General features: G+C 62.2%; 1 protein-coding gene across 2 annotated transcripts; it reads left to right on the forward strand.

The window, feature by feature from the left end:
* The first annotated feature begins 7,052 nt into the window (after window positions 1-7,052).
* Window positions 7,053-13,116, forward strand: ECEL1 (endothelin converting enzyme like 1). 2 transcript variants are annotated; one of them, XM_075529594.1, is made up of 17 exons: window positions 7,053-7,826; window positions 8,303-8,371; window positions 8,464-8,574; window positions 8,655-8,747; window positions 8,841-8,965; window positions 9,504-9,726; window positions 10,106-10,204; window positions 10,360-10,434; window positions 10,589-10,692; window positions 10,901-10,959; window positions 11,054-11,105; window positions 11,560-11,627; window positions 11,738-11,862; window positions 12,025-12,090; window positions 12,436-12,531; window positions 12,835-12,911; window positions 13,017-13,116. In XM_075529594.1, exons 1-17 carry the CDS (start codon window positions 7,053-7,055, stop codon window positions 13,114-13,116), a joined length of 2,316 nt encoding a protein of 771 aa, XP_075385709.1. The 2 variants fall into 2 exon arrangements, with proteins under 2 accessions (XP_075385709.1, XP_075385710.1); XM_075529595.1 differs by having other exon boundaries at window positions 10,589-10,686.
* Window positions 13,117-15,890: the final 2,774 nt, after the last annotated feature.

A 15,890-nucleotide genomic window follows, 5' to 3' on the forward strand; every position in this document is an offset into this window, starting at 1 on the left:
TGTGTGTGTGTGTGTGTGTGTGTGTTCCATTCCGTCCAGCCCAGGTAGTGGGAATGGCTTGGAGGCAGCGGGGTGGGTGCGTCTGCATGCAGAGGGCTTCCCGGGGAGACTGCACAGGGGCCACTAGAGTAGGAGGAGGCCTGGGGGACTGGCCTCTCTCCAGTAAACAAGGGAGGCAGGATATGGAGAAAGGCAATAGTTGGAGAGGAGAGGAGGAATGGAGGGAAACAGGAAGAGAAGTGGCTGATGAGCTGGGCTTGGAGCATAGGAGCTTCAGGGGTCAGCAGGAGAGGGCAGGAGCCAGGGAGGTCAGGTGGGTCCTAGGGCCACAGCCCTCACCTGGGTCCAAGAGCCAGGCTTTGAGAAGCAGCAGGAACCAGTGGAGGGAGGCTGTGGGGCAGGACTTAGCACTGGGAGAGCCGTGGGTGGGTGAGGCACCCTCAAAGTTCCTCAGCCCTGGATGGTGACGAGCCCTGGTGTAGGGATGCTATGTGTGGGGAGGAAAGGCTGACCTAAGCCTGCCGGTATTGTGAGAGAAGACACCCCCCTACCCCACCCTCCAGGAGCTACAGGAGGAAACAGGCCTCGAACAAGTCAGTTGTCAGATGTCTTCGAGTCAGGTCTGTCTCGCAGAGAGCTGACACACAACAGAAGGAAACGCCACTGCCACGCACCACGTTGAATCCATCTCATTAAGAGTCTTCCTTCTTTTTCCTGACCCTCTGCTGAGCTTGATGTCCTGCTTCTGGGCCTAGTCGCTCCTCCTGATCACAGGTCCAAAGGACGCGAGACAAAGCTCTGGCAGACTCACTTGTAAGGAACATTCTGGCTGCAATTCTCCCAGGCAGACTAGTCCATTCCCATAGTGCCCCGAGAAGCTGGATCTAAGAAGAAGGTGGCATGAGGATTGGGGGAAGACTTGTTAACAAGCTGAGATGTGCACAAGACACCACCTCGCTTGCTGAAACCGAGGAGGACGTGAAGCCCTTGCTGATGAAGATCAAGGACTGCAGTCTTTAGTGTGGATGACGGCTCAGCGTAAGGAAGACCCACGACCTCACAACTGGACCAACAGACAACATCATGATACATGGAGAAGAGGGTGAAGCGGTCAACGATTTTGTTTTGCTTGGATCCGCAGTTAATGCTTGTGGAAGCAGCGAGGTTACACTGAGGACCAAGGTGCGCCTGACCCAAGCCATGGTATTTTCAACCCAAGCATTAAACCTGCTCTGGTCGATGCATGTGAAAGTTGGACACGGAATGAGGAAGACCTAAGAAGAATCTATGCATCTGAATTGGGTGCTGGCAAATATTACTGAAAGTACTGTGGACTGCCAAAAGAACCAACACATCCGTCTTGGAAGAAGTATGACCAGGAGGCTCCTTAAAGGGAAGGATGGCAAGGCTTCATCTCCCGGACTTTGGACATGTTGTCAGGGAGAGAACAGTCCCTGGAGAAGGCATCATGTTTGTAGAGGAAGATCGTCAATGCCACATGGGCTCCAACATGGGAACCCGGGTGAGGGTGGCACGGGGCCGGGCAGTGTCCTTCTGTCGTGCACAGGGTCAGAACTGACTCGATGGCACCTAATAACAGCATCATGCCTGTCAAGGAGTCCTGGTGGCACTGCCAGCTAAGTGTTGAGCTGATAACTGCAAGGTTGACGGTTCTCACCCACCACCCTCACCCCGGCAGAAAGCTGGGGTGTCTGCTCCCGTAGATTTGTTGTTGTTGTTACTGGAAAATTGGAAGTTGTCAAAAATGAAATGGAACCCATGAAGAACAATATCCTGGGCGGGAGTTCAGATTTACAGCCTCAGAAACCTCTGCAGCAGCGGTTCTCAACCGGTGGGTTGTGACCCCTTTGGGGGGTGGAACGACCCTTTCACAGGGGTCACCCGATTCATAACAGTAGCAAAATGACAATGATGAAGTAGCCACGAACATAATTCTATGGTTGAGGGGTCACCACCACATGAGGACCTGTATGAAAGGCACACGGCATGAGGAGGAGTGAGGACCACTGCTCTGCAGGGTTGCTAGGAGCTGGGCAGGGCAGGGCAGGAGGGCAGTGGGTTCTGGTTTCAGTTTGGGCCATGCCCATCCATTCAAACAAACCCACCAACAAACCATATGCACTTGTGGGTCTAGATGCCCATGCAGAAATGGTCTTAATGCACAGCTGGGGGAGGGGTGGCAGGTGCTCCACACACCTGTACTCTATAGACTTTGATGTTGTTTTGATGAAAAAGGTACCTACCCCCCCACTCCTTCCAGGGAGACGAACAACAGAAGCCATAGGGGAAGGGAGTCAGTGGTCGGTGTAAGATATGAAATAGTAATAATTTATAATTTATTAAGGGGTCATGAGGGTGGGAGGGAGGGAAAAAAGAGGAGCTGATACCAAGGGCTCGAATAGAAAATATTTAGAAAATGATGCTGGCAACCTATGTACAAATATGCGTGATACAATTGATGTATGGATTGTTATAAGAGCTGTCAGAACCCTGAATAAAATGATTTTTTAAAGGTACCCATATGTTCTTGTATAAAACAGAAACCAAGATCCATAGGAGTGTGTGCTCGGTGGGGGTGGACACATGTGCACAGAGGGGCTGGAGAGGGTGCACACGTGAGGTGAAGGGTATACCCAGTGGGGATTCGGAATGTGCTGGATGGGGCCCAGCGCACGCTTTGGGGTGAGATGAGCTTGGGGTGCAGTGGGGGGGGTGAGGAGCAGGTTCTTTGCAGAGTTAAGGAAAGGAGTCTTTGGAGTCCAGGAACCCCACAGTAGATTAGAGATTGGGGCACTGGACCTGATCCAAACCTGTCACTAATGCAGCCCTCATGCAAGTTTTGCATGTTCACCCATGTCTCCCAAGGGTGAAGCTGAGTAGGCACAGGGGAGCAGGGCCACCCTGTGAGACCACTCCCAAGGTAGCAGGAGCCTACCCTGGGTCAGCCCCACAGCCATGGAGGGGGCACCTGCCGAGACAGGAGAGGTAGGTCGCTAGCTCTCCGATGGATGACTGACAGTTGGCCAAAGAAAGCGGTCAGAGGAAGGGAGTTCCAGGCAGTGGAAACAGCCAGTGCTAAGGCCCTGGGGTGAGCGAGAGCCAGCCAGATTCTGGTTGACAAACAGAGATCAGTGTGTACTGAGGGAGGTGACAGTGGAGTGAAGGAAGGGAGCAGGGGAGAGAGACAGAGGCACGGACCAGAAAGAGGCCACACTAAGATGGCTGGACCTTACCCTAGGGATGAAGAAGGTCAGGCCACAGGGGTGGACATACAAAGTGCCAGAACATTCCAGGAGCATTCAGCAGGAGGTCTGGAGACTCCAGGCTGGCCTTAGAGGGGCTAGGAAGTTGGTGGTGGCTCAGGCCACTGCTGTCCTCCTGAATCAGAGATCTGAGCAGAGGTTGGGTGGGTGAGCCCCTGGGATGAGGGGACGAAGGTGGGACCAGAGTCATTCACAGCGGGGCAGAGGCGGGTCACTGGTCTGGGCTGTGGTGCTGGGCCTTGCTGGAACCTCGGACTCAGATGTGGGCACCTAGTCTGAGTCAGCATGAGACCTCCTGTCCAGCCCCGGCCCCCTGACCACTGGGGAGACTCATTTCATTTTGCAAATTAAAAATCCATTTTGCTCTGTGAATAATAGATGGACTGAGCCTGGGGAGGCGGCGGGCAGGAAGCTGGGTTTGGGGAGGCTTCTAGGGCACAGAAGGGGAGTCAGGTGGGTGAGGGAGGGGGGAGGGGGTGAGGAGTCTGGGGGAGGTGGGGTGGTTGGATGTGTGGAGTTGAGCCTCTTCAGAAGGAAGAGGGTTGAACCCAAGCCCCGCGACACCCCTGCAATCGGGCTGCTGGGCCCAGAGGAGGCAGAGAGACAGCTCCTGTTGTACCCCCACAGGCCCTGGCCCCTCATTTTATCCCCATCTCCTCTGTACCTGCCCCCCCTCACCTGCCCCCTCCCTGGCTGGCCACCAACAGTCTTTCAGGACTTGGCTGGCGGCTTCAGTCTCATGTCTTCCCATCAGTCGCGGGGTCACCTTGACAATTGGGGACCGGTGGGGGAGGGCTGGAAGCCTCCAAAGAAGAGTGAGGGAGCTGGAGGCCAGACCCAGGCCCCTATAGTCCCACCTAGCCTGGCCTTTTTCTAAGGTGGTGAGGAGCAGTAGAGGGGCGAGGCCACTCTGGGATCGGCTGCCAAGAAGCTCACCCGAGCCCAACCCAGCTCGGTGGCCCTGGTTGGGGCTGTCTGGACTGGGGTTCCTCAACTTGGGGAGGGGGGCTGTGAAGGAACAAGTCGCTGGGCCAGGCAGGGCGGCTGGGCCTGAGGTCAATGCATAGGAAGAGATCAATGGCAGAGGAGCCTGGTGAGAGATGGCAGGTGAATAGGGCTGGGGGGTGGGTGAGAACGGGGGCATCTGGAGCAGGAGTGAGGGGCATGCTTGCCTTGGTGCCTTACTGTCGGAAGAGAGCAGCTCCCCGAGACAATATCCATTTTTATATTTCTTGGAAATTTCACGGCATTCATTTCGGGGAAAATAAAAGCTGTCATTGCTGGAGAAATGATACCAATCAGGGCCCGAAAAGGCTGGGAAATTATCCTCCTGGAGACGGGCGCGTTGGGGGGAAAATGCAGATTAAAAGCACAAAGAGCCACTTTGCCACCGCCCTGCCCTCCCCTCCCCCTTCACGGAATCACCGCCCGTTCCATAATTCCCCCTCTCCTCCCAGGAATTCATCGGGCCAAGAGGAACGCGCTGGACCCAGGAGGACCGGAGGTGGCCAGAGATGCTGGTTGAGTGTGTCCAGAGCAGGGACCTACACATGCCAGATGGAGGGATGGGTTGAAGGGGACAGCAGGTGACCACTGGGCTGGTGAGCTGGCCCAGGGCAGGGAGACAAGGCCAGGCACCCAGTGAATCATGGCTTTTAATCAGGTGGGGATTCTTGGCTGAGTCTCCAAATGGTTTGGGCCAGTGTCTGGGTGCCAGGTCAGGGGATTGTGGGGTCTCCTCCTAGGGACCCTGACCCAGAGGATGCACCCCAGGACCGTGTACCCCTGGCACAGTCATCCATCTACAAAACCCAGAGTTCTCTGGGCCTGTGTGTGCATCAGGGGTGGCTCTGCCCTCAAGGGGCCGAAGGGAGTAGGTGGTGACACATTCGGAGAGCCTTGTCTAGCCCGGGTGCCTCCACAGCTGCTCTGAGGATGGAGGCTGCTAGGCTGCGTAGGCGCCCCTCCCTCCCCTGTCTCGGGCAGGGAGGCCCCTCTACCAGGCTTTTCTCCCTACCTGGGGGTGGGCTGTCTCTGCCTGGAGGACTGTTTCCGAGGCCTGTACTGCTTCTTAGCCCCGCAGCGGTAACGGGGTGAAGGGAGCAGAGAGGGGCCAAAACCAAGCCCTAGGAGAGGGCTGGGGGCCGATGGTGGAAGGTCCCGGCGCCCCGCGGTGCTGGGCCAACACGCACTACTCGCGCACAGCCCGGGCCTCTGGCTGAGCCTCCCTGGGACTGACGCGCTCCCGTCCCGGCCTCGCCAGGGACACCCGCGCCTGCTCTTCCGCAGCTTCAGTCCCGTTAGGGCGGGCCGAGTCGGGGGCCTCGTGAGGCACCGGCTCAGAGGAGATACCACCCCCGCCGGAGTGGCCGCCGCCCTCTCCCCCAGAACACCGCCGGCCCCGGAGTCCCCGAGCCTGGAGATTGGGTGCGCCCCTCGGGCGGGCCAGTGTCCCCGCGGCCGCCATCCCCGCCCCCGCGCTGCAGCCGCGCTGACAGGTAGCGGAGAGGGAGGCAGGCAGAGGAGGGGCGCGGGGGGCGGGCGGAGGAGGGTGGAGCCGCGGGCGCCCCCTCCCTCGGGGCCGGCGGGCGGCGCGGCGCAGCGGCGAGGAGCGGCGGGCGCACGGAGAGAGCGGCTGCCCGCCCCGCTCCGCTCCGGCCCGGGCTCGGCCTGGACCGCGCTCCGCCGCGCTCCGACCCCGGCGCGCACCTGCCGGGTAAGTGGCACCCCAGCCCGCTGCCGCCACGGCCCCGGGCGCGGTCACCTCCTCCGCTGCCGCCGCGCAGAACCTCCTGGCTTTGTCTGCGTCCTCCGGGCTCTGGCTGCAGCGGTGACTCCCGGGCTCGGCTCCTGGGCTCGGCGGGCTGCGGGGACCGGCGGGGTGCAGGAGGCTCCGCACCCAGGACCCCGGCGCGCCGAGCCAGCCCGCTGCGCGCCGGGGGGAAACTTCGCCCAAGTTTGGGTTCTGGGGAGAACCTGTTGAAGCCGGGAGTGGCCGGGGTGGGGGACCGACCCCGACCCGGTTCTCAGTCTGTCCGGGCCGTCGGGGGTGCCTTCCCTGCCGTGACGCCGCAGGGCGAGCGCTGCTTGGAGAACGAGCAGGTGGGCATGGGATCATTTCGCAGAAGACGTCGGGCTAGGGCTGGGGGGAGGGGACCTTGCCGAAGTCCCCAGGGACAAAGTTTGCTTTTGTAGCCGTTTCCTTGGGCGCCCAAGGCCCAGAGCGCGAGTGGACGGTGGGACTGGGCGGCAGGCGGTGTCAGGGTCCGCATAGACGCTCGCCTGACCGCGCCTCCTTTCTGCTGCCTCCGCACCCCTCCCCCCTCCACTCCCCCTCACGCATGGCTGCGACCGGCCGCCTTTCACTGAAGGCCTACTACGTGCCAGGTCTGTGCCTGATTTATTGGGTGGGTGGGTGGGCTCCCAGTTTGGAGGGTGGCGCGGGTGTAGCGGGGAGGGCGGTTAAGGGGCTCGAACAATGCACTAGCGAAGGGGTGGTCACTCTGCTTCCCTTTCTTTGTCCATTCTCCAAGCGGGCAGGGAGGCCAGGGCCCAGGCCCGCGGTTGGCGATCGAGGTGGCCCTGTACCTAGGTCTGCGCTCTCCTGGCCGAGCAGTGGGCCCCGTCGGCTCCCTGAGCCCGCGCGTTCTTCCCGCAGGGGCGACCCAGGGACCATGAGGAGGACCGCGAGGTCACCAGAGGCCCGGCGCGCCCTGTAACCGACCCAGGGCTGTCCGGGGCCGCCCCGCGGCGGTCGGTCGCAGCACCATGGAGGCCCCATACTCGATGACTGCGCACTACGACGAGTTCCAGGAGGTCAAGTACGTGAGCCGGTGCGGCGCGGGGGGCACGCGCGGGGCCTCGCTGCCCCCTGGCTTCCCGCTGGGCGCGGGGCGAGGCGCGGCGGGCGTGCCGCGCTGGAACCGGCGCGAGGTGTGCCTGCTGTCCGGGCTGGTGTTCGCCGCCGGCCTCTGCGCCATCCTGGCCGCCATGCTGGCGCTCAAGTACCTGGGTCCCGGCTCGGCGGGCGGCGGCGCCTGCCCCGAGGGCTGCCCGGAGCGCAAGGCCTTCGCGCGCGCCGCCCGCTTCCTGGCCGCCAACCTGGACGCCAGCATCGACCCCTGCCAGGACTTCTACTCTTTCGCCTGCGGCGGCTGGCTGCGGCGCCACGCCATCCCCGACGACAAGCTCACCTACGGCACCATCGCGGCCATCGGCGAGCAGAACGAGGAGAGGCTGCGGCGCCTGCTGGCGCGGCCCGGGGGCGGCCCGGGCGGCGCGGCGCAGCGCAAGGTGCGCGCCTTCTTCCGCTCGTGCCTGGACATGCGCGAGATCGAACGGCTGGGCCCGCGGCCCATGCTCGAGGTCATCGAGGACTGCGGCGGCTGGGACCTGGGCGGGGCGGCCGCGCGCGCGGGGCCCGCGGCGCCCTGGGACCTCAACCGGCTGCTGTACAAGGCGCAGGGGGTGTACAGCGCCGCCGCGCTCTTCTCGCTCACCGTCAGCCTGGACGACAGGAACTCCTCGCGCTACGTCATCCGCGTGAGTGCGAGCCCGCCGCGGCGCGGGGCCACGGGCCGGGCGGCTGGCACTGGAGGAGGGCGCAAGTAATTTCCCGGCGTAATTGCGGTGTTTAGCTGAGCCGCGGGGGCCGCAATTCCCAGGCTTCCAGCGGGCGGCGGGGAGCGAGCAGGGAGGAGGGTCTGAGGGCAGCCCAGGGACCAGAGGCAGGCCTGCAGAGGTGGGGGCCGCTCGCAAATGCCCAGGAGTCCCCGCAGCCCCCTCCACGGGCCGGAACGTGGTTACAAAGGCCAAAATGGGAAGGCGGCAAGCCTTCTGGCGACCCCAAGCAAGCTGGCAAGTAGTGGCAGGGTTGCCACGGTTCTCCGGGGGCCAGGGTCTTTGTGCTCCTGGGGCTGGCAGTGATGTCCGGGTGTCCTCTGCTTGGGCCTTTGAGTGGGTTGCTGTCCGTGGGAGGGACTTGGCATGGTGGCCTTTGACCTCATCTTCCTCCCCAGATCGACCAGGATGGACTCACCCTGCCAGAGAGGACCCTCTACCTAGCCCAGGATGAGGAGAGCGAGAAGGTGTCCAGGCTGGGCTGTGGTTGCTAGGGGTCAGAGGGGCCAGGATGGCAGGACCTGTCATCTGGTGGTGACCAGCTCCTCTTCTGGCCCAGATCCTGGCGGCTTACCGCGTGTTTATGGAACGCCTGCTTAGGCTGCTGGGCGCCGAGGCCGTAGAACAGAAAGCCCAGGAGATCCTGCAGCTGGAGCAGCAGCTGGCCAACGTGAGCAAGCGCACCCAGGCCTGGCGGGCAGGAGGGCGGGGCCACGGCAGGGCCGGGACGACGAAGACCTCCACCCCCAGATCACAGTGTCGGAGTACGATGACCTGCGCCGGGACGTCAGCTCTATGTACAACAAGGTGACCCTGGAGCAGCTGCAGAAGATCACACCCCACGTGAGCGCAGCCCCTGCCTGGGGGGGAGGAGCACTGGTCATGGGACCCTGACCCCTGCCCAGCCTCACAGCCGCCACCCATGGTGACCCGCAGCTGCGGTGGAAGTGGCTGTTGGATCAGATCTTCCAGGAGGACTTCTCGGAGGAGGAAGAGGTGGTATTGTTGGCCACGGACTACATGCAGCAGGTGTCCCAACTCATCCACACCACGCCCCGCAGGTACTGCGCCCAGGCTGGCTGCTCCCAGCACGGGCCTTCTCACCTGGAGAGGCTGGCCTGAGCACTGGAGTTGGAGTCTGGCTCCTGGCTCTCCAGGAGCCTTGACCAGGCTGGGCTGGCAACATTGGGTGCAAGTTTCTACACCTGGCAATGGAGGGGCCTCAGTGGGTGGATGTCAGAAGGAGGGGTGTAGTCACTGCTCTGCACCCTGCCTCCAGGCCATCACCGCAGAGCTGGTGTTCCAGCACCTTGGCAGGAAGGGGCAGACAAGGCTGGCTCCAAAGCACAGTTGCACGTGGACACACACACACACACACACACACACACACATACACACACACACACACACACACACACACACACACACACACCGTGCCCTCTCCACTCCAGTGATCCTGGGAATGGTGCTGAGCCCTGCCTGCCAGTGTTGGCAGGAGTGCACCTTGCTGCGTGTAGATGCTGCCCTTGTCCCTGACCGGGTTGTGGGGCGGGGCCCCCAGGGGGATCTTTTAGACATCTAGCTGCCTTCCCACCCCAGGATCCTTCACAATTACCTGGTGTGGCGCGTGGTGGTGGTTCTCAGCGAGCACCTGTCCCCTCCGTTCCGAGAGGCGCTGCACGAGCTGGCCCGGGAGATGGAGGGCAGTGACAAACCACAGGAGCTGGCCCGAGTCTGCCTGGGCCAGGCCAACCGTCACTTTGGCATGGCACTTGGCGCCCTCTTTGTCCAAGAGCACTTCTCTGCTGCCAGCAAGGCCAAGGTCAGGCTCCCCTCTGTGTGGAGGTGGGTAGGTTGGGCCCAGAGACAACACACACCCTGCAGCCTGCGCCCCCAGCTCTGGTTAGGTCTCAGCCCCCTGTGAGCCTCCAAGTATCCCTCCTCCCCCACAGGGAGCCTACCAGGCCATAGAAGCCCTCCACTCCTGCCTCTCTCCGCTGTCATGCGTGGCACGCCGGCCTTGGGACTGTATGGGGCCATAGCTGGGGTAGAGGCTTATTGCTGGGTCTTCAGGGCCGGAGTCCACCTCTTGGGTGTCCAGTGTGGATAGCTGGGTTCAGAAAGTGGTGAGGGCTGACCCCTCCCCCCTCCGGCCAGCTGCTCTGAACCCTCAATGGAGGCTCCTGGCCCCTGGCTTGCAGGTGCAGCAGCTGGTGGAAGACATTAAGTACATTCTGGGCCAGCGCCTAGAGGAACTGGACTGGATGGACGCCGAGACCAAGGCAGCTGCTCGGGCCAAGGTGGGTGCTTGGTTCCACATGCGTTTATTGAGCACCAGTTGTGTACCAGGTGCCGGGGAAGAGGAAAACAGACAGACGCCCGTCTCCTGAGTTGGGTAGTCAGCTGGGCCCGGCCTGTCCCAGCCTGGAGCTGAGCCCTGGCCCCCCTCCCATAGCTGCAGTACATGATGGTGATGGTCGGCTACCCAGAGCTCCTGCTCAAGCCAGAAGCCGTGGACAAGGAGTATGAGGTGGGCCAGTGCTTCTGCCCATCCCGCTTGGCCTCCTTGCCCTGACCAAGTGCCCATCACATGGGGCGGGGTGGGGGGGGGGCGGGCAGCCAGCCCTGGGTGAGTGGGCCCAGGCCCTGCCCTGGCCAGCACCTGAGCACCGCCCGTCCTGCAGTTTGAGGTCCATGAGAAGACCTACTTCAAGAACATTTTGAACAGTATCCGCTTCAGCATCCAGCTCTCGATCAAGAAGATCCGGCAGGAGGTGGACAAGTCCACGTGGGTGTCCAGCTGTGCGGCGCGGGTGGGGGTAGGGGGGTGGCAGGCAGTGTCATGGAGCTGGGAGGCTGGTGGGGGCACGCAGGGCAGCCTGGAGAGGCCCAGATGGGGGCGCCTGGGGGAGCTGAGCAGTCTTTAGCTGGTGGATGGGGTGCCATGGCAGAAGGGGTGTGGCCTGCAGCAGCCCTGACCTGGTCTTTCTCTCCAGGTGGCTACTCCCCCCACAGGCCCTCAACGCCTACTACCTCCCCAACAAGAACCAGATGGGTGAGTGGGCAGCTCCCAGACAGAGCACAGGGCCTGGGGAGAGGGGGGCGGGGCTGAGCAGGGGGCAGGGCTGACTGTAGCCACGCCCCCGCAGTGTTCCCAGCCGGAATCCTACAACCCACGCTCTACGACCCTGACTTCCCCCAGTGAGTGTGGGTTGATGGGACAGGGGGCGGTGAGGGCTGGGGCTCAGAGTGCCCTGAGCTGGCTGGGGGTGCCTGGGCGTCTCTTTCTGGGCACAGACTATGACCGTGGTGATCCTGGTCTCTAGATCTCATACCCACCCCACCCCCCAGGTGTAGGGGGCTCGCCCTCCACTCCTCACTTTCTCTCATCTTTGTTCCCGTGGCCCCAGGTGAGTGGTCCTAGTCGTGAAGTCCACCGCACATGGCCTCCCCTGCTCCCAAGGCAGCTGGACAGGGGTCACTGGCCCCTTTTATGTGTCCCTGAAAAAGCAGAGGTGTGGTGTCCCCGAGCCATGTCAAGCCTGCTGTAGCCCTTCCTGGGCTACCCCACAGTCTTGGGGACCTCCCGGGGCCTGGGCAGCAGTGAGGGCCCTCAAGGCGTGGGGCCTGAACCTGCTGCTGCCCCCGTGACCAGGTCTCTGAACTACGGAGGCATTGGGACCATCATCGGCCACGAGCTGACCCATGGCTATGACGACTGGGGTGAGGCCCCGGCCGGGCGGGGTCTGGGGCGGGTCCACGAGGCTGCCTGTGCTGGTTGGTGAGGATGGGGGCTCACTGGGTGCTTGCTCCCTTCCGACCACTGCCCACAGGGGGCCAGTACGACCGCTCGGGGAACCTGCTGCACTGGTGGACGGAGGCCTCCTATAGCCGCTTCCTGCGCAAGGCCGAGTGCATCGTCCGCCTCTATGACAACTTCACCGTCTACAACCAGCGGGTGAGGCTCCTGCCCGCAGCTCTGCCCGCTGGCCACAGCTGCAAGCATGCCAGGCCCTGCAGCTGGGGCCCAAGAAGCCTTCCCTGCCCACTCCCCAAGTGCTCAGGGGTGTCGGGGAGGGGGGAGTGATGCAGCCAGGCTCCAGGCTCCGGGTCTCGGCAGGTGAATGGGAAGCACACACTTGGGGAGAACATCGCGGACATGGGCGGTCTCAAGCTCGCCTACTACGTGAGTGGTCCCTGCGTCGCCCTCCTCCCTGCCTGCCCTGTGGGGAGGGAGTGGGCTCTGAGCAGAGATAGGTGACTTTGGGCCCTGGGACAGGGCAGGGAGGGGCCTGTGCTGGGCAGAGGAGGGGTTACAGGTTCATGTTTGAGGTGGTAGCAGGGACGGCTGCCTGGACGGCTGCGGTGACCCTGAATCGAGCTGGAGCACCCCAGTGGGGCTCCTGCTGTGCAGGGACCAGCCCTCTGCCCTTAGGGGTGGGGGTGGGGCCACCATGGAGAGGAAGAGGAGGAGACAGCACCTGGCGTAGGCACAGTCAGGGAGTCTCAGAGCCTGCTGTCCGACCCCCAGGCCTATCAGAAGTGGGTGCGGGAGCATGGCCCCGAGCACCCCCTACACCGCCTCAAGTACACGCACAACCAGCTCTTCTTCATTGCCTTCGCCCAGGTGGGCCGCGGGGTCCTGGAGGGGGGCACAGCATCCAGGCCCAGTCTCAGTCCTTGGAACCAACCTGTTCCCTGGGGAGGGGGGTGGGGGGTGGGCTGGGATCCTGGGGGTGGGGCCTGGGAGTGGGGCTGGGGACCCTGGGGGCCCTGGGGGAGGGGGCACAACATCCTTGGAACCAGCCTGTCCCATCAGCTGCTCTTCAAGAGACGATGGTCCTGTGGCTTCTGGGGCAGAGATAGGGTGTCAGTTGGGCAGCTGGGCCATGGGTGCCAAGGCTCATCCACGCCCCCTTCCCGGACCCAGAACTGGTGCATCAAGCGGCGGTCACAGTCCATCTACCTGCAAGTGCTGACCGACAAGCACGCACCTGAGCACTACAGGTAGGCTCGCTGCTTGGCCTTGCCCCTCCTCCAGCCTCTGAGCAGGGGAAGGGGCAGAGCACCCCCTGCCTGGCTGCTGGGCCTAGCCTCCTTTCCTGTCCCCAGGGTGCTGGGCAGCGTGTCCCAGTTCGAGGAGTTTGGCCGGGCCTTCCACTGCCCCAAGGACTCGCCCATGAACCCTGCCCACAAGTGCTCCGTGTGGTGAACCCCTACTGTTTGCAAGCCCCCACCACCCTGCACGCTGTGCCTCCTGGCCCGGCTAAGCCTAGACCTACAGCCTTGCCTCCTGTCCACCCTGCTGAGTGGGGGGTGAAGTGGGGGGGGCTGCCTGCAGAAGGGGTGCCATGGAGCTTCCCCACTCTGCCCCAGAGCCAGCCCCACTTCCACTCTGCTCTTGTCGCTGAGTCTGCTCAATAAAATGCTTTACCGTCGCCTGGGCCTCCAAGGGGACCCAGAGGGGTGGGCTGCAGGGAGCCCTGGACCCAGTCCATCTGACCTGGGTCATGACCTGGGCTGGTCACTCTTCTCCATGTCCTCATTCCCTGTTCCCGATTGTGAGTTCCTGCCCCACTGTGCTCCCACTTCCTGTGTCCCTGTATTCTGTCACTGTACTCTGTGTCCCCACCTCCTGCCCCCCTGCAACTCAGCCTCATTGCAGCCTCACCTGTGAGACCCTGCTCCCTGTTACGCCTACCTCCCCTGGTGTCACCATGCTCTGTGTCCTGGGGCTGGGACTCCTGGGGCCGAGCCCCACCCTCCGTGGTTGTGTGATTGGCATGAGTTGGGCCTTGGCATGAAGGGTCTCAAAGACCTCAGCTGCTGGCGTGCGGCCTGCCGCCCGGCATGTACCATGAAGCCACCAGATGCTCCTCAGCCCTGCTGTGTGCTATGACCAGGAAATGTGAAAGGTTGTGGGACACCCTGGGTGCAAAGGGACCCCTGGCCCAGTACTTCCGGAGGATGGCTTTATGTGTTCGCCTTGCCCACGGAGGTCTGACGCAGCCCTGAAATCAGAGTCGCTGTGTCCGACCACTGGTCCCCAGACTGCTTTCCGCACAGGCTTGAAGGTACCCTCACGGTGACAGGAGCTGAAAGTGAGGCAGGAGCTGATGCACACACCCCCCAAGGACATCCCCCCTGTGGTCTGACAACACCCTCATGAACCGAGTGTCCCCTGGGACCTTGGCCTGCAGCGTGGAAAGTTCTGGTTGCCAGCCACTAACACCTGCCTGAGGATTAACCAAGTTGGATGCAGTAGGGCGGGTGGGAGGGGGAGTGTGCTTGGGTGCTGTAGGGGCATGAGCACCCCTGGAGCAGCCCTCCTGGTGATGCGTGAGGTGTGGGCAGTAGCTCTGAGCCTTCAGGTGCTCTGGTGGCCAGAGGGTCCCAGGCCTCCACCCCAGTGGGGGCTCTGCCATCCCCAGCTCTGACCCCAGGGAGTTGGCTCCAGCGGCTTGGGTTCCCCCAGCCCCTCTAAGAACTGGTCCCCCACTCCACTCTCCAGCTTCCCTGGAGTATGGGGTGTGGTGGTGGGGGGCGGGCGGAGATCTGCTCTTAGACAGTTTTTTTGGTCTCCTTTCCCATGGCGCCCCCAGAGCCTCACCCCCTTCCTCAAATTGACCTTCCATTTCTGAATAAAGTCATTTTATATACCCCCTCCCCACCCTGAGTCAGCGGCTGAGACCTACCAGTGTCCACTCAGGACAGGACAGGGCCCCCGGGCCAGGCAGCACTGTGGGTGCCGTGCTGGCTCCCCTCCAGAGACTGCAGGGTTCAGTCCTGCCTCCCACCCCTCACAGCAGCAGGGGCTGCCACTGGCTGAATAACATCTCCCCCTGCTCCCCTTGCCAGGGGCCCCAGGACACCCCTCCCCCCAGTTCCCTGCCTCCAGGGGCTGGGGGAAGAGGTTTCTTGAAAAGAGACCATTTAGGCTTCGGAATCTGCGTGCAAGCCCCCCCGCTGCCCGCCTGCAGGTTCCAGCCGCTGATTCAAGACCCTCCAGGACTGAGTAGACTGCCTGCCCCACAGGGTTTCCTGTCCTTTCAGAGGCAGACCGCTTCGACGCAGCTGGTGGATTTGAACTGCCCGCTTATAGTGAGTGGCCCAGCACGTTAATGCTGGTGTCACCAGGGCTCAGTAATTGATCCACATGGGAGTGGACCTCAGAGAATTTTCTGGAGGAAAAATACAGGCTACAAATCATGCTGTTTGTAAACGGCTCACACAGAAGGTCGAGGTGAAACCATGAGAACGGCCCCCCACTTCCTACCCCTCCTCCTTTCCTCAGGAGCAGGCTAGCAGAATCGGAAACCGAGCCGAAGCCGGCATTGCGTCAGTGCTGACTCAGAGCAGCCCTGGGCCACAGGGTCGTACGGCCCCGTGGGTCTCTGAGATTGTCACTCCAAACGGAGTGGAAAGCCTGTCTTTCTCCGTGGAGCCGCTGGTGGTTTCGAACTGCCGGCGATGTGGATCAGGCCAACACTTAACCACTAAGCCACCAGAGCTCCTCCGGGGGAACGCAAACAGAGTTCTAGACCAACCCAAGCCTTTTACTGCCAGACTGGTGGCACCACGTAGTGGCATTGTGTGTGTGTGTGTGTGTGTCCTGCTATAATCTTTATGAAGGACATCCAGGCCTTACCTCCACACCACCACAGGGCGTATCTGAACCCTCAACTATTAGGTTAGCAGCCGGTCGCCAACCATGCTTCAGGCTCCAGAGCCCTCCGAAGCTGGGAGCCCTCATGGGTTCTGGCAGGCGGTACCCCTCCCCTCCCCTTTAGGCTGAATGGCCCTTGGTCCCAGTTGCCAGGCCCCTGCCTCCCATCTTCCCCACATCAGGGCGTGCCTCAGTTTACGCCATGTCACTCAGACAGTCTGTCATAGCAGAAATGATCTGAGGCCATTGATTCCAGCCAATGCTGCTTCCTCCAGCCCCCACACCCTGACTCCACCCCGGCAGAGGGCACCCCTCTGTCC

Source organism: Tenrec ecaudatus, chromosome 13 (assembly GCF_050624435.1).
Source record: "Tenrec ecaudatus isolate mTenEca1 chromosome 13, mTenEca1.hap1, whole genome shotgun sequence".
Classification (NCBI taxonomy): Eukaryota; Metazoa; Chordata; class Mammalia; order Afrosoricida; family Tenrecidae; genus Tenrec; species Tenrec ecaudatus.

Coding starts and splice junctions, on each gene's coding strand:
- ECEL1 (XM_075529594.1), top strand. CDS start 7,053: ATGGAGGCCCCATACTCGATGACTGCGCACTACGACGAGTTCCAGGAG. Junction 10,435..10,588: donor CCGTGGACAAGGAGTATGAG/GTGGGCCAGTGC, acceptor CCCGTCCTGCAG/TTTGAGGTCCATGAGAAGAC. Junction 11,863..12,024: donor TCACCGTCTACAACCAGCGG/GTGAGGCTCCTG, acceptor GGGTCTCGGCAG/GTGAATGGGAAGCACACACT.